The 25,655-nt window shown below is 36.9% G+C and overlaps 1 protein-coding gene across 2 annotated transcripts; it reads left to right on the forward strand.

The window, feature by feature from the left end:
- Positions 1-293: 293 nt before the first annotated feature.
- On the forward strand, positions 294-25,382 carry LOC136251075 (gamma-aminobutyric acid type B receptor subunit 2-like). Of its 2 annotated transcripts, XM_066043458.1 has the most exons (15): positions 294-626; positions 744-878; positions 12,197-12,367; positions 13,587-13,703; positions 13,817-13,882; positions 13,964-14,170; positions 15,358-15,591; positions 18,378-18,444; positions 18,490-18,582; positions 19,131-19,263; positions 19,315-19,558; positions 19,614-19,745; positions 19,796-20,113; positions 20,164-20,328; positions 25,078-25,382. In XM_066043458.1, exons 1-15 carry the CDS (start codon positions 348-350, stop codon positions 25,174-25,176), a joined length of 2,460 nt encoding a protein of 819 aa, XP_065899530.1. In that variant the 5' UTR covers positions 294-347; the 3' UTR covers positions 25,177-25,382. The 2 variants fall into 2 exon arrangements, with proteins under 2 accessions (XP_065899530.1, XP_065899531.1); XM_066043459.1 differs by lacking the exons at positions 294-626; positions 744-878 and adding an exon at positions 2,295-2,400.
- Positions 25,383-25,655: the final 273 nt, after the last annotated feature.

Raw genomic sequence — 25,655 nt, forward strand, 5'->3', positions numbered from 1 at the left:
TGTGAGATGACAGGCGGACGGCAGGGAAGACTAACGTCCATTCAGGTAAGTCTCGTACATTGTTCACAACGTCTTTGAAGACGACTAACACACTTAATACACAGGGGCTAATAGTTTCAGTGTGACCTTTTCCATAGATTATAGAGGGGAAGAATCTATGCCTTTTTCTTCTCCGCAAATAATGTTGCTTTCCGTAAAACAAAGAAAAACGGTAAGTTCACAAAACATGAAAAATTTTCTAAGTCAGAAGTGCGTCCAAAAAAATTTTTCGCATAGTGGTAACCTTATTATTCTTTATACTTTATGATGACGTATGCCCATACTCTACCATATAAGTTATACTATCTATGACTCTACATCCTGACGCCTACACTCTACATCCTGACGAGGCCATGGCTTATGAAAAATTAATGGTGTTTACGGCAAGAGCAATTTTATTCGTCGTTTTGGTGGAAGTAGCCTATGGAAAAGAAACACTTCGTCTTGGAGCGCTAGTATCTAGCAGGCAGGCAGGAACCAGATTTGATCAAACAGGATTTCTGCTTCCCCTAGAATTAGCATTAGAAACGATTAACAATGATTCGACGCTTCAGTACACGTTCGAAGTCACAATCAGCAATTCAATGGTAATACCCTTAGTGCAATGTTGTCACTATTAATAGTCTCGCCCCAGGCCGCAAGACCTCTTGTGGTCTGGGGCGAGACTAAAACTGTGTGAATTGTCAATTGCTTAATACGTTTAGTGTGAAGCAACACCTACCTTACGAAGTTTCATAGACCAAATACTTAATCAGAACCTGATCATGTTGATTGGTGCGGAATGCTCTGTTGCTACTGAACCTGTTGCAGAGCTTGCACCCAACTGGAACCTCGTGCAGGTCAGTGATGTGCAGTTGTTATAGCTATATCTGTGACATGCTGTATGTAATAGCCATGTTCGAGGTTTAGTTTGTAGTATTGATAGGTGTGCGATATCTACTAGCTATGTCAGTTATACACACTGTCTCAGAAACTCAGTGTTGACAAAATAATTCCCTAGATTTATGTTGCGAATTATGGGAAGATGAACAAAGAAAACAGTGTCAAGACAGTAAAATCAGAATGGTATAACAAGCTATCCCAGGTTGGAGAGTATATTACATTTGGTTTGTTTGTAGTTATGTGGTTTCTTTCTTTCTTCAAGTTGTACTTTTGGCGAGATGTGCACAGCTAAATGGTGTTGTAAAATTGCAACAGATATCTTGGTAGATGTTCTTTCTTTTCATCGCTGTGATTTCTTTTTGCCAACGGTTGGCCTGAGTTATGGACGAAAATGTACGTCCATAAACTCTATTTCCTCTTCTGTACTTACAATCCAAACACCACATGCACAATTCAATAGCTCTTTAGTTGGCAAACAATAGCCCCCAAGCACCATTCTGTACTGTTGAACTGTTATTCAGCTGCAGTAGGCCTAAAGGTAGCTACCTAATAGCTACTAATACTAATAGTAGCTATTAGTATACCTAATAGTAGCTACTAATACTAATAGCTATTGTATCACATACGTACAAGCAGCAATTCTATGTGAATATTTGCATCGTGAAAACAGTAGTACTCACCAGTAACTCTTGGAGAAGTGAAGTGGTCTTGGCTGCTCTTCCAAAGTTTGAATTCTTAACTGGTATACAGAAATCTATTGAAATTCATTAAATCTCAAATATGGTATGGATTCAGATTTGATGTAGGAATACTTGATATTTGTAGATCCTAAAATCCTTCTACAAAACAACTACGTATATACACCAAAATACTGAAGTCATATAGCTACATATACTTTGCATACCATGTGCACATTTAAAGTGATTCTGTTTGCAAATGTGATCACATGTTGATTGCTCAGCGTGCTTTCAGTTTCATGTACATGTACACCATGCATTATTGCAGATTGTTTTCGTGCATGCACACCAGCTAGGGTACTGATGAAAGCCGGAATGGAACGGAATGGAATGGAATCGATTGGGGCGCGCGCCATGTTAAAAATCATTTAAAACAGATTGTGCGCTATTTCCAACTGTCACACTATAACTAGAATTATGCTAGAATTAGTTTGTTTCTGTTTATAGGCATGATTATGATTATGATTATATACTGGGTCGAGACAGCACAGCTGATAATTGACCCAGGTAATTACAGACAAAAAAAAACATTTAACATATACATGCATACATAAAATTATTTATTGTGTGATGACAAGGTGGTTGATAAAAATTTCTGTGGATTGCTCTTCAATAAAGTTGTTAGGTAAAGTGTTCCATTCTCTTAAAGTATTCGGAAAGAAGCTTTTCTGATACGATACAGTGGAACTGACTGGGATAATAAATCGATGTTGATGGAGCTGTCTAGTTGGATACTGAGTTGGTAAGAAATAAGATGGTAGCTGTATGGCATGCTAGTAATCGTTCGCTCAAAAGTTCTATTAAATGCCCACCACATGGTAAGGTGTGTGTAAATAAAATCCAGCCAGTTTAGTTTAATCTTGTTTTAGAAGTACTTCCTTACCATTCCAAGAGGTAAACTACTGTAGTATTTTCATGTTGTAGCGGTATTCAAACCTTTTTGTACATGTGTCGCTGGTTTTCTGAAGCGACTATAATTCTACCATTATTGGTAGCGATTTACGAGAGTTCGCAAACTGCAATATGTTATATTAACAGTGCTTACAGAAAATAAGTTAACAGTTTAGCTAGATGATCGTTGTTCAGCTTAGACGATTGTACAACGCATTCTTGCAGTGAGCATTAAATAGAGCCGTCGAGCAAATGTTTTCTAGCATGTTTATAGCAGAAGCGAACTAATTCTAGCACAATTCTAGTTATTGTGTGAAAGTTGTAAACAGTACACAATCTGTTTAAAACGATTTTTTAACTTGGCGCACGCCCCCTATTGATTCCGTTCCGTTCCATTCCGGCTTTCATCAGTACCCCAGCTAGCTATATAGCTACATATACTTTGATATGATTTCATGCTGTTGTTAAACCACATATGCATTTGAAGCAATTCAGTTTGCAAATGTGATCACGTACTTGTCTCATGATCATGTTAATTGCTCAGTGTGGTACATACATGCACTTTTATACATGCCGTTTTATGAATAGCAGGAGAGTAGCTGTACTTCACAAGTGTGTTTATTTACAACCACCATTGCTCACAATTATGTTGCTATAAACCCAGCATAGTCAAAGACTGAGCATATAAATACTCAGTATTTGTGGTTACCTTCATTGAGTATGAGCCCGAGGCTGAGTTTATCCATTACACAAACAGTAATCACTGGCACATCATTGGTATGGTCATTCGTTACACGGACAAAAATCAGCATAGTATACTGACACTCCATGTAAGGCTGGTACACTCGTGTATTACACAACCAATAATGGTTTACTGATACTCTGTATAAAGCAGGTTGTATAACATTCATCACAAAAAGTGTAGACAAACTTAGCAGCTGACAAGGACATGTTTGGTGATTGAAACTTGTAATTACATAGGGCAGTGTACAAAGAGTTTGCACTTTAATACCTAACCAGAAGAACTCCACACACGATGTTAAAAACAATAGTTAGACAAGTAATGGAGTTTTTCTAGGCAGTGGGTTGAAAGTTATTCGTGAACAAAATATTTACTCAATATAATTGTTGGTCACAATCAAAATGACATTGTTCAGCTAAATATTTTAAACGAGTTAAATAAGATTGTGAAAACGATAATATGATGCCTCCAAATCCCAGAGGTTCATTGGAGTACTGTTTTCAGCTGTGCTAGTGAATATTACGTGAGGGATACTGTATTGGAAAAGCCGAAAAGCCAGGCTCAGAAAAGGGAAGAACTATTCTGGGCATGTGGCCAACTACTACCACATAGTCTTTTACTATTGCCACAGCCAAGTTATCAACACAACAAATGGTACATCTTTCTTCACAGTACTGGCTACTGAAGAATACAAACACACAACTCTCATGATCATTTACACAGGCACCATTCTTGCTTCACTTTTACTGCAACTGTCTGAACTTAATTTCACTGCTTTTTAGAGATCCAGGTTCGTGGAATGACACTTAACACAATTGCATAACTCTAACTGTGTTGCTATGACTGTGAGGTCCACCACTTTCCAAAAGTTCTTGTGATTTTTGTGATTTCAGTACTGTTTAAATGCATGGGACTTGAGCCTTATTCCTAACTAGACCTCCAACTTTGAAAATAAGAACAAGTCATGGGATTTACTGGCTACCTAACCAAAGTGATTTCTGGTTCACCTATTTAGTGTACAAGAAGTGCTTGACTCTCAGTTATGACTAGCATTGTCAAAAAATGGTAAGAGAGCAAACTGGAAAATGAATCATTGCATACAAAAAACAAGGCACTGAATAGTTACATGCAAGTTAAGCACAAATAATTAATTGTATATGCATAGATAACTCACTACTCTCAGATTAGCTACATTATGGTATAGTGGAACTCTGACAAAAGTATCTAATCACCGTCTTGACAAAGCTTGAATCTTTATACCCATCAGTTGCATAGCTCAGCATACAAATTGTAAGTTCACATGCACCCAATTAGCATCCAGCATGTAAAATCTTTGCCTTTTGATGCTTTTAGCATCTGTCTAGTAGCTACAGATTAGTTCTGGCTGATATTGAATGCACTGTCAAAACAACGTAGCACATTCCAGTTGTGTGAATAGCATGCACATACGTATGTCACGTGCAGTTGGTAGGATTCACACAAGCACTTTTGAGTGTATGGCAGTTCCATCAAAATTGTGTTCTGTCTCTGGACATACTATGGTTTCAAAGGCTCTCAAATTATAGAATGATTTAATAATCTTGTAGCATACAAAAGAACAGCTTTTAATACCAACACAAAAACAGTTATGTTTTCACCTTTCTTCTTTTTGGCTAGCTAGCTGTCATCAAGTTCTCAGCAAACCTTCTTATATATAGAATCTCAACAGCATTCTTTGCAGATTATATTTTAGGCAGCATGATCTAGTGTTGTAGGACTGTCCTATTTATATCATTACAATAGGCAGCCTTACAATTAAGGTGAAACAGATAAGTCACTGTTTATTATTTCTAGAATTGCTGTTATTATTTTCCAGAGTCACTGTTTATTATTGCTAAAACATTTTCTCCATATGTTGTGTGAACTAGCTACAAATGCACTGTTACAGTAGTTAGCATAGTGAAATAATTTATGTAAAGATAATTGTAAGTCAGTAGCTATGAATGAATGTGTATGAAAAGGTGAAGTAAAGTATGGTACTGCTCAAATGTAGCATCGTCTCGTGAGAGTGTGAATGATTAAAAAAACTCACTAATTAAAGGGCTTGGCACCCAATTCACTCGCGAGTATTCATCTCGTTTCATTTGGGATGAATACTTGTGAGCGAAACAGCCTTTAGTTAGCAAGTTTTTTAATCACTCGCACTCGTGCAAGACAATGTTACATCATGAGCGGTACCATAGCTATATATTGTCTGCATTAGTAGCTGTATGCCATTATGAGGTTTTGGGATTATCAAGTTATAAAATGTATCATTGCAGGGGCGTAGGAAGGATTTTTTGAAGGGGGGTTCCAACATCAGTATTGAATTACCAGAAGCAAGGGTCTGGGGAAGCAACCCCCAGCCGCTGAGAGACTTCAACATTTTAATGAATCAAAACTCAATAAATTGCTATATATTTCTATGCAAAAAAGTACATTAATTAATATGCATAATTATACATGCCCCTGGGATGAAGCTAGTACTAGATAAAGCTAGTGGAAACAGACAGCATAACACAGAGAGACACAATATCTGTAAGTGATATATAGTCAGTGTTGGGAGTAACATGTTACTTATGTAACGTGTTACGTAATATTATTACTTTTGTGGTAACAAAGTAATATAATGAAATACGCTATAAAAACAGGTAATATAACGCAAGCTACTTTACTTACAAATGTAACGCGTTACCTAAGTAATATAGTTACTGTAACGAGTCTAATATTACATAATATTATCACTACAAGTAACGAAGTTACTAATCTCGTTAGTTGTCCTCTGAGTAACGGCTAGCCACAACGAAGTAACGAGGCCTACTGAATGAAGCTTATTCACCAGCTTCTTACTTATAACCAAAATTTGCATATTGTCCAACAACGCAATCATCATGTCACATGATAAGGTGGTAGTTTCATACGTGACAGCTTAAGGCTGTGGACACAAAGTAATATAATATGTAATATTATTACAGTTACTTTATTTTATGGGTAATATGTAACTGTAATTAAATAGTTCAGTTGCAAGTAATATGTAACTAGTTACTTTTACAAAGTAACTTGCCCAACACTGTATATAGTTGTCCCATTGGTATAGGAACCATGAATCCACTGATACAAATGAAATGACTTACAATCAAAACATTATATCTACTATATATGCATTGCATGGATTCATTTTGCATTCCCAAGTGATAAATTACTGGAGTTCTATATCTTTATACACTGCACACCAAAGCTATAGCAGTATAAGGTCATGCTCAGTTTTGCTTTTAATGTTAGAATGTCTGGAAAACTCACTAATAAAGTTCCTTAACATATGGATATTTACAGGCATGTTCTATTAGAGTATATACCTGACTGCTCTATTAGAGTATAGCGATCTTTTTAATAAGTTTTTAAGAGGGCTCATGTTACCTCTGTAAATCCTTCCTTGAGAGATCAATGAAAGCATTATTAATTGCTCTGCCATAAACTATTAGCTACTCACTCATTTTGTTCTGCCACACTAACTGTTAGGGTCGTGCTGTAAACTCAGAAGTCTAAATTTTACAGGGGCATGAGGGGGGTTCCTGAACCCCTGGGAACCACCTTCCCTACGCCCCTGCATTGTGCGATTCTAAGAATTATATCAGATTGAGGAGTAGATTACAGATATGCAAGCACGCATGGTCAAGACACACAATACTCAATAGTGTGTCATGCGGCCAAGTACAGCTAGTGCGGTCGCGCGACAGACAAGTGTGCATTTTACAGGAACGTAAGAAAACACCATTTTCACGCATCCGTAGGTCGATAAAGGCAGGACAGAAATTAGCCATTTTTGCTCTGGAACTCCCTCGGGGTAGGGCACCTCCCATTCTAAATTTGAGGTGAATCTACCCATCCGTCACTGAGATACGTGCCTTCGAAGTTTGTCTTATTTTCTCCGTATTTTTCTTCTTAATCTTTTTCTTCTTCGTCTCGCACACTTTAGAAAAATTGTAATAACTCGCGCGTACTTTGGTTGATTTACTTAAAATTTGGAGGGCAGTAGGAAAGTAATACTGCATCCAATTTGGTAAAGATCACACAAAGAACAAGGGAGTTATGTGCGATTTTTCAAAAATCAAAAGGCGATTTGCTCCAGGGTGAACCGCTTGACAGAATTACTTAAAAATCGGTATGTATATGGAGTAACTATCATAGTGCAAACCTTTTGTGGTGTGAAAGAAATCGCATTAACAGTCATGGAGTTATAACAAAAATGCCAACTATGTGTAAAAAGCGCACGATCGAGTTTTGTTAATTAAAAAATATTAATTGTCACGCCTACCAGGCAAACTAGTTTATGGAATCAGCCAAAAATAGGTACAGAGGTAGATTAATTGTTTTAGAACAAGCTTTCAGTGGTTTATAAAAACCATTGAGTTACACTATGTAGGTGTAACAAGTGCGCGATCGAGATACTCTAATAGTGCAGTCACCCTAATAGAACATTCAGCTATATAATAAATCTTTCTATTAGAACATTCAGCTACTCATGTAGAGAGTTCAGCTAGCAACAAGTTACCCAAAAGAGTGTTCAACTACAAAAATGTCACCTGGCCTATAGAGAATTCAACTACAGTACAAACAAGTCATGAAGAGAGTTCAACTACAATCACGTCACCCTGTAGAGAGTTCAGCTATAAACAAATCACCCTGTAGAGAGTTCAGTTACAAATAAGTCACCCTGTAGAGAGTTCAACTACAAACAAGTCACCCTATAGAGAGTTCACTGAGCTACAAACAAATCACCCTGTAGAGAGTTCAGCAACAAACAAGTCACCCTGTAGACTTCAGCTACAAACAAGTTACCTTGTGGAGATTTCTGCTACAAAGTGGCCTACCTGTAGGAGAGAGGACATGTGATAATTTTCATACAGTATTAATTTTTGTATTTAAAAAGCATCATTTTAAAAAAGTATCCATAGAATCCAGGTCTTGATGTCTTCTCCTTTCTGCAGAAAAAGACAAGTAAAGAACTACAAAGCTGGCCACAGGCTGGTTTTGGAATACAAATACAAAAAGAAGTGATATCTCAGCCAAGCTGTGAGAAAAGGGTGCAGCCTCCAACAAAGCCAGGGTGAAAAAAGATGTGAAATCCGAGGTGACGGCCAAGAAATGGCTGTGATGGTAGATTAATGCAAAAAAATTAATAATGATAATTCAGGTGAATTTGGTGCCAAATCCTAGGAGAAGGTAACACAAATTCACCTGAATTGTCGTTATTAAAATTTTTGCCATTAACCTACCATCACAGCCATTTCTTGGCTGCCACCTTTATTTCACATCTTTTTTCACCCTGGCTTTTTTGGAGGCCGCACCCTTTTTTCACAGCTTGGCTATTTTTGTAAAGATATTGTATTACAGGTCTAGTGCTACAGGTATTTTCTTTCAAATATTTGTGACCACATTGAGATAGATATATATATATATGCAGTGTACCATAGCTTGGTAAACCCAGCAATACAGGTTTGACTTTTTTATCATAAATGCAGTAGGAACAGATCCTTTGGAGGAGGGTGTTACAAGGCTTCCATGAAATCCCCCTTTGGTAGAGGAGCCATGTCCACTTTTTTACTGAATTTGGTAAAGTGTATCACTAATATAGATTACTAATTGCATAACTGGTATTCAAACCACTCAAATTACCTGCATTTGTTACAAAAACACCCCAAGACTAGTTCAGTTCTCTAATTGGTTCTCAAACACCTTCAAGCATACTAAGCACCTCTAAAAGTAATTATTGATCTTCAGAAAATTGAAAGGAATAGACACAGAAAACTTCTGCAGCTGTCCAAGAATATCCATGTCTTAAGCCTTGTGTGTTCTAGATGGCCAGTAGCTCTATAAAATGCTAAAACAATCCCAGTGGCTATTTAACACATGCTGTTAGCAACATTAGCAATAAAAACATAATATTATAGTCTGTGTGCAATCACAGTTTTGAATCAAAGAGCCCCAAGATAATATACATAAACACTGGTTCTATAAAAGGAAAATATATAATAAGTACTTAAATTATTAATCTGTTGGTGTAGTGTTTTAGCCTTTTAAATTTTTCAGAAGGGAATAGTTTAGCAAGTTGCTTTTATTTAACTTGCCATAATGGTTGTTTTTCTTACATTGATATTTATTAATACTAGTCTAATTGGCTAGGAAAGGAAAGTGCTATAGGATGTACTGTAGTTGCCTAACAAAGTAGATCATAATTCACTGGTAGGTGGAAGTTATACTCACCACAGTAATGTACCGTATTGCCTCAAATTATGGCTGGTCCTGTATAAACATCTGGTCTCATTTAGTCGCTGGAGTTGATAACAATGTGACCACCATGAATGCCAATTTGTAGTATTCATAGCTTTAATAGACATCATGTAATACCAACTGAAACCTTTGTTGTGTCAACAGAAACCTTTTATAGCAATTAACCTCAGATTTAGAGCTACTTTTGGATGAGCAATAGGTGCTTTAAACAAATAAACGCCCGGGTCATAATTCGAGGCAATACAGTATATCTTTTACTTGAAGAGTACTAAGTATTGAGCAAGACACACAGTTGTGTGTCATGCCACCAAGAAATGCAGTGTGCCACACTGTATGTAAACTGACAAGAAGAAAGAAGTGTGTTTTCATGCATGCATAGCTCCATGGTCGTTGCATTATAGCTTTTTGTACCCCACATATAGATTAAGCAAATATGAAGCCTCAAAGCTAGACTCAATTTCTATGGGTTTTGTTCCCTTTTTTGCAAGGACCTGTGTTTTTCCCCTTTGTTTTTGCAAATTAAATTAACCCACAATGTCATGGCAATTGAGTTATGCATTCACATTTATACTGGGTTTGGTAAAGTGTGAGAAAGGTGAAGATAAATATCACTTACCAACTCTGATGATTCACATTAGGGGTGGGCGGTATCTCGGTTATATCGTAAAACCGCGATATTCTGATGTAACGGTACCAGTATCATCAAAAATTCTTAGAAACGATATTATTGTGACCTCATGATTACTGCAGTGTTCTCCAATAATAGCTAACTACTGTAAAAATGGTGCTGCTGTTTTATCTCCAGGAAAGGGAAGGATCAGGATTATAGATCAAGATACTCTAATAGAGCAGTCACCTATATACTCTAATAGAGCAGTCAAGTAACTCTAATAGAGCAGTCAAGTAATTTTAATAGAGCATTCATGCGAATATGAAAGTAGCTACTAAAGGGACTTTATTATTTAGATTTTTATCGAGGAAAGAATATTTCTGTACATTGTAGCATTGTAATGAAATGTGCATGGGTAATGCAAAACTGAGATGAGCTTTTATTGCTATAGTTAGTAGTGTTTTAGTTGTGCATGGGAATCTGTAGAACTCCTGAATTCATGTCATGCACTTGGGTGTACAAGACACATCCTCACTATGCTTAATTATATGTCTACCTGATGTCTATATCTCCATGTACAGTTCAATGAATGGTACATGTCATGTAGAGGCATGTACATGTCATGTAGAGGCATGTACATGTCATGTAGAGGCATGTACATGTCATGTAGAGGCATGTACATGTCATGTAGAGACATGTACATGCCATGTAGGGGCATGTACATGCCATGTAGAGGCATGTACATGCCATGTAGGGGCATGTACATGCCATGTAGGGGCATGTACATGTCATGTAGAGGCATGTACATGTCATGTAGGGGCATGTACATGCCATGTAGGGGCATGTACATGCCATGTAGGGGCATGTACATGCCATGTAGGGGCATGTACATGCCATGTAGGGGCATGTACATGCCATGTAGGGGCATGTACATGCCATGTAGGGGCATGTACATGCCATGTAGGGGCATGTACATGCCATGTAGGGGCATGTACATGCCATGTAGGGGCATGTACATGCCATGTAGGGGCATGTACATGCCATGTAGGGGCATGTACATGTCATGTAGAGTCATGTACATGCCATGTAGAGGCATGTACATGTCATGTAGAGTCATGTACATGCCATGTAGAGGCATGTACATGTAATTTTGCACATCCATTCATGTTGTTGCAGATTATATTACTTGTGTAGGCAGGTGTAGTTTCATAGTAGAACATCTGTCAAAATATGAAAAAATATCGTGATAATTAGTAATATTGTGATATTTTTCCCACTTGATAGTAAGATTTCAATACCGCCCAGCCTTAATTCACATACCAAGTGAATCTGATAAACATTCACAGTGTCATGAACAATTATTTACAAAAAATAGGCCAAGTTTTGTCACACCTGCAGAGTAAACTGCTTATGGGGATAAATTGAAAATCGGTCATTCAAACCTTTTGTGATTTAAAAAAATCACAACAGCTGCAGAGTTACAAAGAGAAATTAAACCAAAAAAAATTGTGGAAATCAGACGCTCTAATACAACAGTCTCACAATGGTGAAAAGATGTACAAAAAACATTGAAAAATAGTCAAAAACAAAGTCGTCTAGGTTTCAATTCAGGGTTATTCATACAGCCATTAATAAAATTGATAGCATAATTTTTGCCTTTTTCTTTGCCTCCATCTTTGAATTCACAACTTTTTTCACCCAGGCTTTTGAAGGCTGCATCCATTTTTACAACAAATTTTCATTTATAATATAAATTAAATGACTCAAGTAATTGACAACAGCGGTTCAGTGGTGAAGGGTTTGGGAGTTAGGTGTGCCTTGTTAAAAGTGATCAGCATTGAAACATTGCAGCTATGCATTTTTTGGATGCTATCTTTGACAATTTTTTTCACCCAGGTTTTGAATGTTGCATGCACCTTTTTACAGGTCAGCTGTTTTTGCACGATTGTTGGTGTGATTGTAACTTCAGATTGGCATCTTTTGTAGATATCACCAGGAGCTACCTCACCTCGTCTTTCTAATGAGAAGTTATTTCCTCTATTCCTAAGAACAGTGTCAAGTGATGCAGAAATTGCTGTAGGAATAACAGCAGCCATGAAGAGATTTGGTTGGTCCAGAGTTGCTTTAATAACACAATCAGAGAATATCTTTACTTTTGTAAGTCTTGTACAAGCTCGCCAGTGATGCATAAAATATATTGAGTATTATTGATCGTGAGGAGTGATGCACAAGTCATAATTAATACTGTTATTCTAAAATTCATCATAGTAAGTTACACACACTGGCATTGGCGTAGCAACCCGGGCATAGGCGGATCTAGGAGGCATTGTCAGGGGGGAGCAAGAAGTTTTAGTGTACAACAGTGTTTATTCCACTAAGAGGAATTCTAGTACACAAGTTATATTCAGTTGCATAACTTTATTCAGTATAGCTGGATGAATAATAGACAGACATACAGTTTTACGACTGTAGTTAAAGAAACTTTTTTAAAATTAGACCTACTAGGTTTGAATTTGGGAGCATTATTGATAACATTAAGTGTATGCTTGCAATGCATATAAAGATTAGTTAGCCTATCTGCTTGATGGTAAAGTGTACTAAATCAAAAATAAGGTGTAGCTAGTATTGTTATGACATTAGAATTGTGACTGTTCTATTAGAGTAGTGACTGCTCTATTAGAGTATCTCGATCTTAGCACAAAAAATTCTAACTTATTTGCCTCACTTTCTTTACAATGTATAGTATAACTGTAAAATATATTTATAACTGTTGTCTTATATTTGCCCATTGGCTTTCTATGCTTCTGAAAACAGTATAAATGCATGATTCCAGTTTCTGGTATCAATATAGTACTGTGAGTACAAGGGGGGGCAAGAAAAAGGCCAGGGGGCACAGCACCCCTTGGCCCCCCTCAGATCCGCCTATGAACCCGGGGGGCCCTTGTGATTTTCTGATTGTAAATTCAAAAAAAGATCGAGATACTGTAATAGAGCAGTCAGTTACTCTTATAAAGCAGTCACAGTATTCAGAGAAGCAGTGTAGCAAACTATGAAGTTGTGAATAAGGATTTTAATGTGCTTTATCAGTGATAGAATCTATATTATTTAGTGGAAGACAGCCATTCTTAGCAGCTATTGACCCTTTTTTTTCCTCTTCGACACCAAAGTAGAGCCCCCTATCTAAAAATATCTTGCTACGCCTATGACTGGCTTTCCTTGGTCACATGCACAACAACATGTACACTCTCCATTTTTAGAAATGCCAGGGATATATGTACCACAAATTGCAATAGCTAGTACTATAAGATTACAGTTCTGTTTTAGAATACATGTAGATTAGCTTTGAGAATAAATCGTATTACTGATATTGCTCTAGTTTTCTACAGAGTTTAAAAGTCATCTTAACCAAGCAAACTTGCAGCTAACAGAAGAGCTTATCTTTAACACGGATGAGGCAGAAAATAATGTAGAGTTGCTTGTAAATGCACTGAAGGTGAGCACTGAATCTTGTATTATTGAAGTGTGCATACATACACATGCATAATGTTTTGATAGCTACTGTCATTTGTACAATTACAGTATACATATCACTTATGCATTTTATAGAATTCTCCAGCACGGATCATATTTTTAAACATGTATCAAGAAAATGCAATAAGACTGATGTGTGAGGTACACATGCACTTTGATGTGCATGTACATTATTGTAATGTAGTATTGTCGATGTGTGTTAGCTGTACTATTCATATATAGGCACTCGAAAATAATATGGCTCATCCAGAATATGCATGGATGTTTTTCAACTGGTACAATGACAACTGGTGGACTGATGTTAGTTGCACAAAGAATGATCCTGTAACTGAAACTGCTATAGAAAATATCTTGCTGACTTCACTGATCTTTGATCACTATCCCAGACTTGATGAAGAGTATAAGGATGAGCTGAATGTAGGAAATATAGTAAGTTATGTTACTACTTCTATTTAGTATTCATTGTACAGATTTGATCTCTAGTAGGCACCAGCCTGTTATGCTGACATAATTTTGAGCATAATAGGTGCCTGAAAGCATCAAGCATAATGCTAGCATAATAGGCAGAATAATTGTCATACTGTAGGCAAAAATGCATGCCACAGAAAAAGGTTGGCTTACAATAATAGAGCTGTTGATGCCACTTATATGGCATTAAGTAGCTATCTGACACAATTGTTATTATAGTTAACAATGCAGCCAAATTCTTAATGCACAACAAGTACTTTTTACATTTAACCAGTTGTCCATAAGCCAAAGTTTATCATTATCCATATATGTGACCGGATTTGTGAAAAGGGGTCTCCACACACATCCAATTCTATGAACTTGAAAGACCATAACTTAGTGGTCAAGAAAGATACATGCATGAAATTTTCTCCTTCCATTTACCTATGTTGGCACTCACTACTGGCCAAATTATACATCAATAACATTTTCCAATCTCAAGTTATGAATTGCCACAGTTCGTAAATTGGATGTGTGTGGAAGACCCCTTTTCGCAATTCTGGTCACATATAGAAAGTAACAAAACATTGGAACTGTGGCAAAAATTTTGAGCATAATAGGCAAAACTTTTGAGCACTGCAGCATAGCATAATGGGAAAAATTAAAAGCATAATAGGCTGGTGCCTAATCTTTAGTAATTGAAAATAGGGTGACCATAGTTACCTACTGTTTTGTAATACCCACTATGCAGGAAGTTTTATGATTTTTAAAGGCAGAGTTTTTGCAGGTATCATTTTCTTTGGGGGATCCCTATGTTTGTAATACATCTAGCAATCTTTAAGAATTTAAATAAAACAAAGCCACAGCAAAAACCTATAGCTGCTATAATGTTGTTTCCATCATTAAAATACATTTGATGGCATATGTATTAGCTCCATAAGTGACCCAATCATTGAAATTTCACTGCATAGTTAAGCTTTGCTCAGTGACAAACTTTAAGTCTGATTACATCATTAGTGTGGCCCCTCTAGTTGGTCCCAAACAACCAAGGTGCACTGCGTAACCCTAACAATGAGGGCCATAATATTATTTGGGCTACATTGTTTGGTTCCTAACGTGGCTGTATTAATGATCTTTTTTTATTAATGATTTAAATGTCTTTTTTGCAGAGCTGGAACTACTATACATCATATTATGATGACGTTGCTAATGATTTGGATATTGACATATCATCTCAACTAGAAGATAGTGCATTCATGTTTGATGCTGCATGGGCAGTAGCTCTAGCTCTGAACAACACTAATGCAGATTTAGTCAATTTTACTTATGACAGTGAAGACTCTGCTAACATTTCCCAAACCATATATCAGAGTATGCTCAATTTGGAGTTTTTTGGATTAACCGTAAGTAATATTTTATCATACACTGTATAGTACATCACAAGTTTCACTTGTCTGATTGCTTTATTGGAATGTTTATAGGCCTCGAAACAGTTGTATACATATTTGCCAGGTGGTTCATGTAATAGCCACACCTGTATAGTAGCCACATCACCACCGTGACTTAAACAATATTACAAAGACATATTTGAACAGGCTGTTACAGGTACTGATAGGATATTCTTGACCTTTTGGTGTTTTCTTGCTATTAGCTGTTACTTTATCTCAGTAGGTCCTCCATTGTACCACCCCAGTCAACCCAGCGAGCAATTCTGCCCAGCAAACAGAATCCTCTTGGCATGAACAATATACGTAGTAACAACAACTTTCATTGACTGAACTTAAGAGACTTACAATTACATTTCATGGTTTTTTTATAGTCTAATTACAAAGTCTCATGACTGGGGTCATTGAATCATGCCACCATCACATTATCACAGAACTTCCTCCCTTGGTTAAGCTTGTCCCAAGTGTCTTCTTGTATGGTCAACATGTTAATCATTCCAGTTACAACTTCTCAAGAAAGTATGGACATTTCTGTTGTTGAGATTGTCTACTTTTCTGTTGTTCCATCATTGTCTTAGTAGATGACCTCTGATCTTACTAGCAGGAGTATCTGGCTCCTTGGTACCTGTACTCTGACTGTGTCCAATTTTCTTGACCCTTGGTGTTTTAGTAACATTTAGTAGTTCTAGTAGCATTGGCTTCAGCTTCAGATGTAGTTGTTGCACAAAAGGAGCAACTTGAGCTTCAACAGATTTCTTATCTTCTTATAAGGTGAACTGGATATTGGCAGGGTGATAGTTAACCATGTCTAACTGATGACATACAGCTTCAGATAAAAGTAATTGGTCAGGTGCCACTAGTTTAACATACGCAGTAACATGCAACACTTTCTCACTGAAACTGAATGCTATGTCTATCTGTCCATCAAATATAATGGGCTTCTGGTCGTACTGTTGGTGACTCAATTAAAGTGTACTACAACCTTCTTTGGTAGTTGGCCACAGCATTGAAACAGGGTCGGGTTAACCGGGTCACATTTTGTCGGGGTCATCCGGGTCAGACCCGCTTTAAAAATTATCCAGGTCTGACCCGAATTGAATCATGTGCGAAGCAAATTAATTAGTTGGACGGTACAGAAGTGTATAAACACATCCTAGTACAACCCAGTTTCTTTTCGTGAGCCACGCCCACTTATCGGACGACTGCCTGCAGTCATACATGCAGCCACGCCCATTTGTCGGTGATATTAAAGTCTACAGGTATGCACGAAACCATACTCATAGCTACCTGCTGGCTTAAGTGGAGCCACGCCCACTAATTGATTGTTGTACGAGATACAGGCAAGGCCAGATTTTTTCGTGAGCCACGCCTACTTTATATCATGACTGTGTCATACCTTTTTAATTATTGTGTGTTAGGTGCGTGCAAAGCCACACCTACTTACAGGAAGCGTATCTTGCTTTCTGCAAACTTACGTGGAATCATGCCCATTGAATAATGCGCTAGTCGACACTAAATCTATGCTCAAAACTTAACTGTTGGTGCAACTCACTTTTAATTAACCCGGGTCACATCTGGGTAAAATCTAGTCTGGCGCGGCCGCCCCTTCACAAACAGGAAGGGTATGGGGACTCTAGCATTGCGTACTTGTGCGAACTTACCGAAAACTGGTGCATCCAATCAAATCGTTTACCTGCTCATTCAGTGACGTAATATCCGTTTTGGCTAACTGGATATGAATATCGCAATGACTATAATGATAATGCGAGTGATAATGGTGCAACGTAATTACGGAAAATCACATCTCTCCCACTAATTACATTCCATTCGCACAAGTACACTATGCTAGAGTCTCCAGACCCTTCCTGTTTGCGAAGGGGCGGCCGTGCCAGACTAGGTCAAATCTGGGTCAGTGGGTCATCCGGGTCAGCAGTAGTGACCCAGTTTCAATGCTGGTCCACAGCTCTGTTACACATGATACAAAGTGGAGTATAGACATAGGTGTTTGTTACTTTTTTTAGAAAAAATGAACCCTTTTTCTTTTCCAAAATGCTAAATAATAATGAAAAGCGCGGGTGATTTCAGTTACAAATGTAGGGAAGCCATCTAGAGCTGGCTACCATGAATCAACACCATGCACTGTCAGCAAAGATAAAGAGAACACAGGTAAGTCCATGATGCATGCATTGTATGTGCTGCAGCATACCAAAACACACTTATAGGGTTGAAGCGACGTTGTTGAACAGTGAAAAAATCAAGCCCATAGCCTTATAGCCGTTTTCAAGTATCTCTTGTAAGTATACAGTTACTATATTAGCAATTCTATAAAACACTTTGCATGTTATGGAAAGTATAAAATAAACTTTTCTGTTGGATCTTGCCCATACAAAATTACTTAGTAAAATAATAATCCTAATGATTCCTAAAATTGTGATGTTTAAAAATAATTGTCACCCAAGAATAATAAACATTGTATTCAGTTGTCTGAACCCCTTGGGACCATGGGTGGTCCATGCATAAGTATGAAAATTCCATATCTCTGAAACTGTGTATAAATAACCTTTAATGGCATATTTTAGAATCAGTATTATCAACTACTCTAATAGGACAGTCACTACTCTAATAGAGCAGTCATTTCTGTGGTTCGGTTAACCAAGAATCCGGATAAGTGGGGTCCATGCAGATATAACTGAGGTTCTACTTTATGTATAAAAAATTCTGCTATGTATATCATATTGCTATAGGGTAATGTTTCATTTAATGACAATGGTGACAGACCTGGAAGAGTGCGTGTGCTCCAGTACAGACAAGGTCAGGTTTACAATTACTAAGCAAATTAATAAAACTCTATCACAGTTAATAACATTGTGACTAAAGTTCCAATTGGAAGAGTGGAAAATGGTTTATTAATCATCGATAATAATGAAAATGGCAGTGCAATATTTCCAGGTGTGTATACTGTGTAGTCATGTATAAACTCTTTACAGATGTACAGAGAAGAGATTCAGTAATACATGTTACACTCTATATTGTGTGTAGGGGACACAATTAAACCATGAATTGGGCTGGAAAAAGGACTTGCAAATGGACTGGGAAAAATTTTCTGAAAAATTGGCTTTAATAATTTTGAGCATGTTTGTGATTGCATTCATAGGCTAGTTTGTTATGTTTTAGAATGCTATACTGTTAAATCCATCCTTTGCAAATCCGTTTTTTGTCCATTCTGTGTTTTAGTCATGTTCCATGTATATGTAAGTCATATTATGCATATAGATTGCCACTTTACATAAACCATATCTTTATCAATAATTACCTGACTGATTTATGAATACCTATACCACAATTTCTTAGGTTATAAATTCTTATGTTTAAGCTACAATTTTTTTAAAATTCAATAAGTGTTTCCTGCTCATTTACTTAAATAATCCCATGGTACACTTGTTATCTAAAATAATTTTGGTAATTGTCATTTTAGCTTTCTTTATCTTGCCTATTAGGTGGTGCTGCAGAAGACGAGGAGTACAGCCGTATTTATGTGTCATTGTTCGTCATCTACACTGTGTTGTCCATATTTGGAATAATCTTTGCTGTTATTTGTTTGGTTTTCAACCTGTGGTTTAGAAAACAAAAGTATGTTATTAGAATCATGTACTATTAGGTTGAATGTGTGAAATAATTTAGGCTGGTGAAACTAAGTAGTCCATATGTCAATGTGATGATTATAGCTGGAGCAGTTATATTTTACATAACAGTGATTTTGTTTGGAGTGGATGAAAATGTGGCATCATCTTCAACAGTAGATCATCTGTGTCAGACAAGAATTTGGTTGGTAGCAATCGGATTTAGTTTACTGTATGGTACAATATTTGCCAAGACATGGAGGATATACTATATCTTTAATTATTCTACACCACGGTCTAAACTGGTCAGTGCTTGTATGATGACTGGTATGAATAGTATTGTACTTGTTTATATTATAGACTATGAACGATATTTATTTATTGACCATTGTTGGAGTACTAGTTCTGGTAGATATTGTAATACTGATCCCACCAACAGCAGTGTCTAGTGCCATCTTGAGAAGAGAACAAGAAGAAGTTGAAGGAGAAGATGTTAGTGCTTTAGTAGTAATGTTTATTAAATTGACAGTACTATTTTGTAGGCTGGTGATCTGCCTAAAGTAATTGGAGTTTGTAGATCTGAAAACTCACTGCCTTGGTTAGTAGTCGTGTTTACTTATAAAGGATTAGTGCTGCTAGCTGGACTGTTTCTGGCCTTTGAGACACGTAAAATAAAAATTAAGTCTTTAAATGAGTCTCGGTTTGTGGCAATGTCAGTTTACGGAGTGGTGATTGCTTCGATAACTCTCACTCCAATTGGATTTTTTCTAGAAGAATTTCCAAATGTACAATATGGTATACTAGGAATAATGATGCTTCTTATCACGACTTTAATATTGGGCTTGGTTTTTGTTTCAAAGGTAAGTAGCCAAATGTATATTACATTTATAAATGACTACACATACTGTAGATGTACAGGGTGTATCGTGATCCAGAAGGAGAGCATTGTTTAGATCAACACTCTTACAAGAGTAACTCTGATGGTAACGCTAATCACCAATCTGAAGAAGACTACAAGAAAAGAATACAAAGCTTGAATTTAGAAATTAAAAGGCTTAATGAGCGATTAGAAAAGGTACTGTGTCTACATGAATCCATTTGTTATCCTCTAGTTATAAAACTGATATGTATAAATGTCACTCCCACTAAGCAGCCACATCACATCCAGCTATAAATGCACTCCCATAATGATTATAGGCATTGAAGTAAATATTTTCAGCAGTGATATACAAATGCTAACCAACCTAAGAAGTTATCTGCATGTTTCATAGAACTTTTAAGGCATTAAAATTGCTGTATGTAGCACTTGTTATAGTGTACACAGTAGTGTAGCCAGGAAAAAAAATTTACCAAGGCAAAGTTATACATTGACCTAATTGAGAGGGTCTGCTTCTGACTCAACTGATTCACAAATACTTTCAAACATGGATGATACAGCATTTGGAGGTTGACTAGGAAAATTTTGAAGACATATATATGCTTTGAAATGGTTGTATATAACTGCTAATGCATGATATGCATGATCAACAAATTATTCAAGCTATATACAAAATGCTTATCAATTCTTTTCAGTTAGAGTGATTAACAATTGGAATTCTTTACCCCAATCAGTGATTGACTCCAACTCCCCTAATCAATTTAAGAATTCGCTGGACAGACACTATAGTAATTTGCTGGACAGACACTATAGTAATATAATGTATGAATTATAATGGGTATAGCTACTTAATTGTGTGTAGGCCTCAGTCAAATATGCTCAAAAAATTGCCCAAAATGCTTTTGGGAATTTCCTAAATTTTCACCCATTATGATTTTTCAGTGTTTCTATTATGCCTGCATTATGCTCCTAAGTTTACAACATTTGGGACAATTATCATGGAACATTTTAATCAGTGTTTCACTATAAATGACTGTTCTATTAGAGAGTATCGATCTAAGGAGCTATGTATATACAATGCATTTGAGTGCTCTATTGCAGTTTGCAGTTTCCACCGACTGTTCTATTAGGGAGTATCAATACATTTTCATGGAATTAAACTCCATAGTTTGAAATATTCACTTAATATGCCAGCATTATGCTGGCATAGCACTCCAGCCTATTATGCTTTTTATTATGATTTGATGGAGACCTAATTGTGTGTATGATTTGGATGTACAGGCTACGCCTCTATCCAAATTTACAATTACAATTAGCTCAATGCAATGCCATGCAGTTGACTCATTTGAACTTTTGAAAAGACAATTAACATAAATGTGATGGCATAGAATAAAAATGGGAGCTTATGCACACCCTGGCCAATTACTGTTTTTTAGTACATTTAAATATTTGGCCCTAAATGAAGCAGTTCACCAATTTTGAGCATCACTGTCCCAGTTTTACCCTTAAAATACCCCCAATGAGCATAAGCTATTTTGCATAGAATAAAATTGGAAGCATGACCAATGCATCATATGAAAGTACAATAATAAAAGAAAATCAATTACAACTGTTGTTTCTTGTAACATAATCAACCCATCGTTCTTCAGGGATAAAATTTCGGCACATCTGAGTTAAATGCGTCAGTTTGGTAGCAGTTATTTCACGCGTTTTCTTCAGTTGGTCATATGTATCACTTTCTAAGGGGAAAACATTAATATCTGCTGTATACCCCGAGTTCAGTGTTAAAGGTGACTTCTTAGATCTCCCGCCATAACACCCTTCACGTACTAACATAGTGGCATTTCCAGTGTTTGGAGATGTAACTATCACAAAGTCATGAAGTTCACGAATACCAGGTAACTTGCTGTGTTTAGCACTAATTTTTTCTCGCCAATTGTAAATCAAGTCACCTTTCACTAGTTTAGCTGTAATATGATTAGGTTGGGACATTACGTTTACAAGCTCACTGGTGTTGAATACATCAGAAGAGTTAAATGCCTTTGATGTAATTGAAAACACTCGATCTACATCAAACTTTGTATGGCCAGCCACAAGAAACGAGAAGCGCAAATAATCCAAGTATTTTTTGCTGTATTGTTTCCATTCCCCATCCCATAAAATAGGCATTTTTATTTGTGCTCCCTGTATTGTCTAGAAATATATGTACCCGTTTAATCCATGATGGGAAAGCAGCATTGCTCCTGATGTAGTCCATTAAAAGTGATATAGTATGATCCGTATTTTTTGGACCAATTGTTTCGTCAAAAATGCATAGCATCAAGTGGTCCTCTCGATGATCCACAACCCCAAAAATATCGTGTGACAGTTTTTGTAAATAATATGTACTGCCTGGCTGTGGAGACAACCCCAGTATGGAACAAGCTTCTGCATTTGAAAATCCACGCTAAGAACTGCTGTAAAATTATGTCGAAGATTTTCCAGTGTTTCATTTTCTTCATTGCTTTTATTCTGTTTGTTTTCTAGTTTATAAATTTCTTTCCATTCCATTTGGCATCGACTTTTACCTCATTGTAATAATCATGTGATTGTTGCGCTTGCTGTCGATGTACTTTCACTTGTTCATTTATCTGAGCCATTTCATCCTCAATAGACTTTTGTTGATCTTCGTCAGCAGAACCTGTCTGACAAATACGATTTAAAATAGTTTGCTTGGATCGTAATAACTCTTTTTGCTTGGCACAAGTATCACAGTAATCCAGTTTATGGGGATATATGACATGTTTTGGTTTTTCCTTTTTTAGCCAGGCACTTGCTGAATAATTTGACATGGTAGACTTGTGTTGCTCCTGTTGTGCTCGGTTAAATTCACCAACCAATGATTGCTTCACTCTTTCTTCATAGTTACTCACGCCAACCTTAGGAGTTTGGATTGTTCTAAATTTAGGTAAGAAATAATGGGTGGACGAGGAGCTTTCAGCACTTCGTCCATTTGGTTGAGAGTTTAAATCAACGAAGTTCAGAAATTCTTGTTTTGTATTGACTTTGGCAGCATGTGAAACCCTTCCTGCTGAACCATGGCGTTCATGTGGGTACCGAACCATTACAGTACTTGAATTATCAAGCTGTTTCCACCATGCCATGAAAGATATGTCACAACCCTCTGGCATTACCACATTCTGACCTAAATTTTTTGAGATAACTTCTGATTTGGTAAATGACCGAAGCGGTTCACTGAACTGCTTCTTTTTGATTTTTCTCTGTCTAGCTAACCGTTGAAAGGAAATGCCCAAACCGTGATGAACACACCGACAGCAAAACAAATAGTTACCTGTGGCATCAAATATGTTATTCCTTATCCAATCATTTTGTTTCACCAGATCTCTGTAGTGTTCTTTATCTTGCTTTTTAGGGTGGGGATTTATCAGTTTCCTTCGTTTCAGTTCACTTCCCTGCCTTTTCATCTCTCGAAATGTAGTAGCATATTTCTCCAGTACTGGAGCACAGCTTTTACAAACGTTTTTATTCCATGTACTCTGTTCAACGTGGCATGCCATAGCCTGGCTGCTTGACGTACTGGGTTCATTATCACCAAGTACCTTTTGCAAATCGCGTGACAATCTGTATGGATTTCTACAGTTTCCTGTAACATATCGGTGCTTCTTATTGGATTTTCTACCTATCCTTGTGGAAGATGAACTGTCGGGCGTTTCACTGATAGAAGTACTAAAATCATCACTACACAAAGCATCTTCATCGTCATCTTCATCACACAAATCTTCGCTAGAACTAAAACAATCGTCTTGCTCTTCTTCTTGCAACATATCTTCTTCCTCAACACTGGCACTTCGTCTTATACACTTTTGACAGATATCGTAATCCTCATCTTTATCAGACAAATCTTTGCTAGAACTAGTGCAGTCATTTTCCTGTTCTTTTTGTAGCACAACACTTTGTTGTACACGCTTTCTACCTCGCTTTCTACAAACGTCCACCATTTTACTTTAGTGTTTCCAAATAATGCCAACTTTGGGCTTGAACTAGATTAGGATGCGCTTAATAATGGTCTAAAGTTTTGTTTTATTACCATGCTTCGTTTATGAGATGTAGCGTAAGTATCCATGCTTGTTTTTCGCTACTTTTAAACGCTTTTTTCTGGATAATGTATGGTATGCGTAAGCTCCCATTTTTATTCTATGTCATCACAAATGTAAATGATTTAGACCAAGCAGTGTAATGAGAACAGTGACTATAATCTGTATACTGAATGCTCTATTAGAGTATATTACGATGACTGCTCTATTAGAGTATCTTGATCATTTTACAAATTCAAGTAGACATGCAGCATTACTGTACCACACATAATAGAATCTATGGCTGTAGTACTAAGCAGGGCTAGAACCCATGGTGACATGGTGCTGGACCACTTTACAGCTCTAGTAACGTTTGAGTAGAAATCCGGGGGTGCCCAAACTCAGACCTGCTCAGCCTGTTGTTGAGCATTTTTACCGAGGCAGCTGCCTCGGTTGCCTCAATGGTAGCTATGTCACTGGTACATACTGTGGTATGCCAAAAGGCACCTGTCAGACTGAAGCGACATCAAGCAGTGAAAAAATCAAGCCCGCAGCCTTAGCTGTTATTGAGTTACACTTGTCTGAAAGCATCAGGCAGTTATTCAGTCAGTAGAAAATTCCATTGAATAATTTTTTAAATTTTGTAGAAATTTATTGGAACTATTTAGGGCTGTACTGAGGGCACTTTTGGGCTTGGTTATACCTAACCAATGTCAGGATGATATTGTGAAGCTAGTTTTTGAATGATTTTTTCTGCCAGAAAAATTCAAATCTCCATGATCCCTAATATACAGATAGTAATTCCAGTTTTCTATATTATGGTGGATATGTCACTCACTGCATTCCTCTAACAGAGATATGTCTACTTTTATAGTCCAACTCTGATTCATTTGCAAGTTCAATACGACTACTTGAGGTATCCGATGTTTCAAAAGGTGATGATAGTGCTGGAATACAAGATATGCAGCTTTAAAAGATATTATTTAGTTTGTTAACTGAAGTACATACTATAAGTTTATGTGCTACATGCATTCACTATATCTTTTTGTATGTAGTTATATTTTGTTTTGTTGTGCAGATGGTATGTTACTAGTAGTAGTAGTAGTAGTAGTAGCTGAAACTCAAACTACACAAATATATGTAGCATATGCACCATCTATATCTACCTTTTAAAAATCATGTGGAGAATAATCCCATCCTCAGGGAGTTTCTGGAGGAGACTTCTGGTTTTGTAACTATCGGATATTGGGTTTAGGGGCACAGCTCCTTGACACTGAATAGTTTCAGTACTGCAGACTGAAATCTAATCATACTGTATAGTAGGGATCATGAAGATATTTATATCTAATCCAAAACAGCCAAGCTGTAAAAAAAGTGTGCGGCCCTCAGAAAGGCTATGGTGAAAAAAGATGTGAAATCCAAGGTGGCGGCCAAGAAATGGCTGTGATGGTA

This window comes from Dysidea avara, chromosome 3 (genome assembly GCF_963678975.1).
Source record: "Dysidea avara chromosome 3, odDysAvar1.4, whole genome shotgun sequence".
NCBI classification, from domain to species: Eukaryota; Metazoa; Porifera; class Demospongiae; order Dictyoceratida; family Dysideidae; genus Dysidea; species Dysidea avara.

Coding starts and splice junctions, on each gene's coding strand:
- LOC136251075 (XM_066043458.1), top strand. CDS start 348: ATGACTCTACATCCTGACGCCTACACTCTACATCCTGACGAGGCCATG. Junction 18,445..18,489: donor TGTGCTCCAGTACAGACAAG/GTCAGGTTTACA, acceptor ACTCTATCACAG/TTAATAACATTGTGACTAAA. Junction 19,559..19,613: donor CTACACCACGGTCTAAACTG/GTCAGTGCTTGT, acceptor TTTATATTATAG/ACTATGAACGATATTTATTT.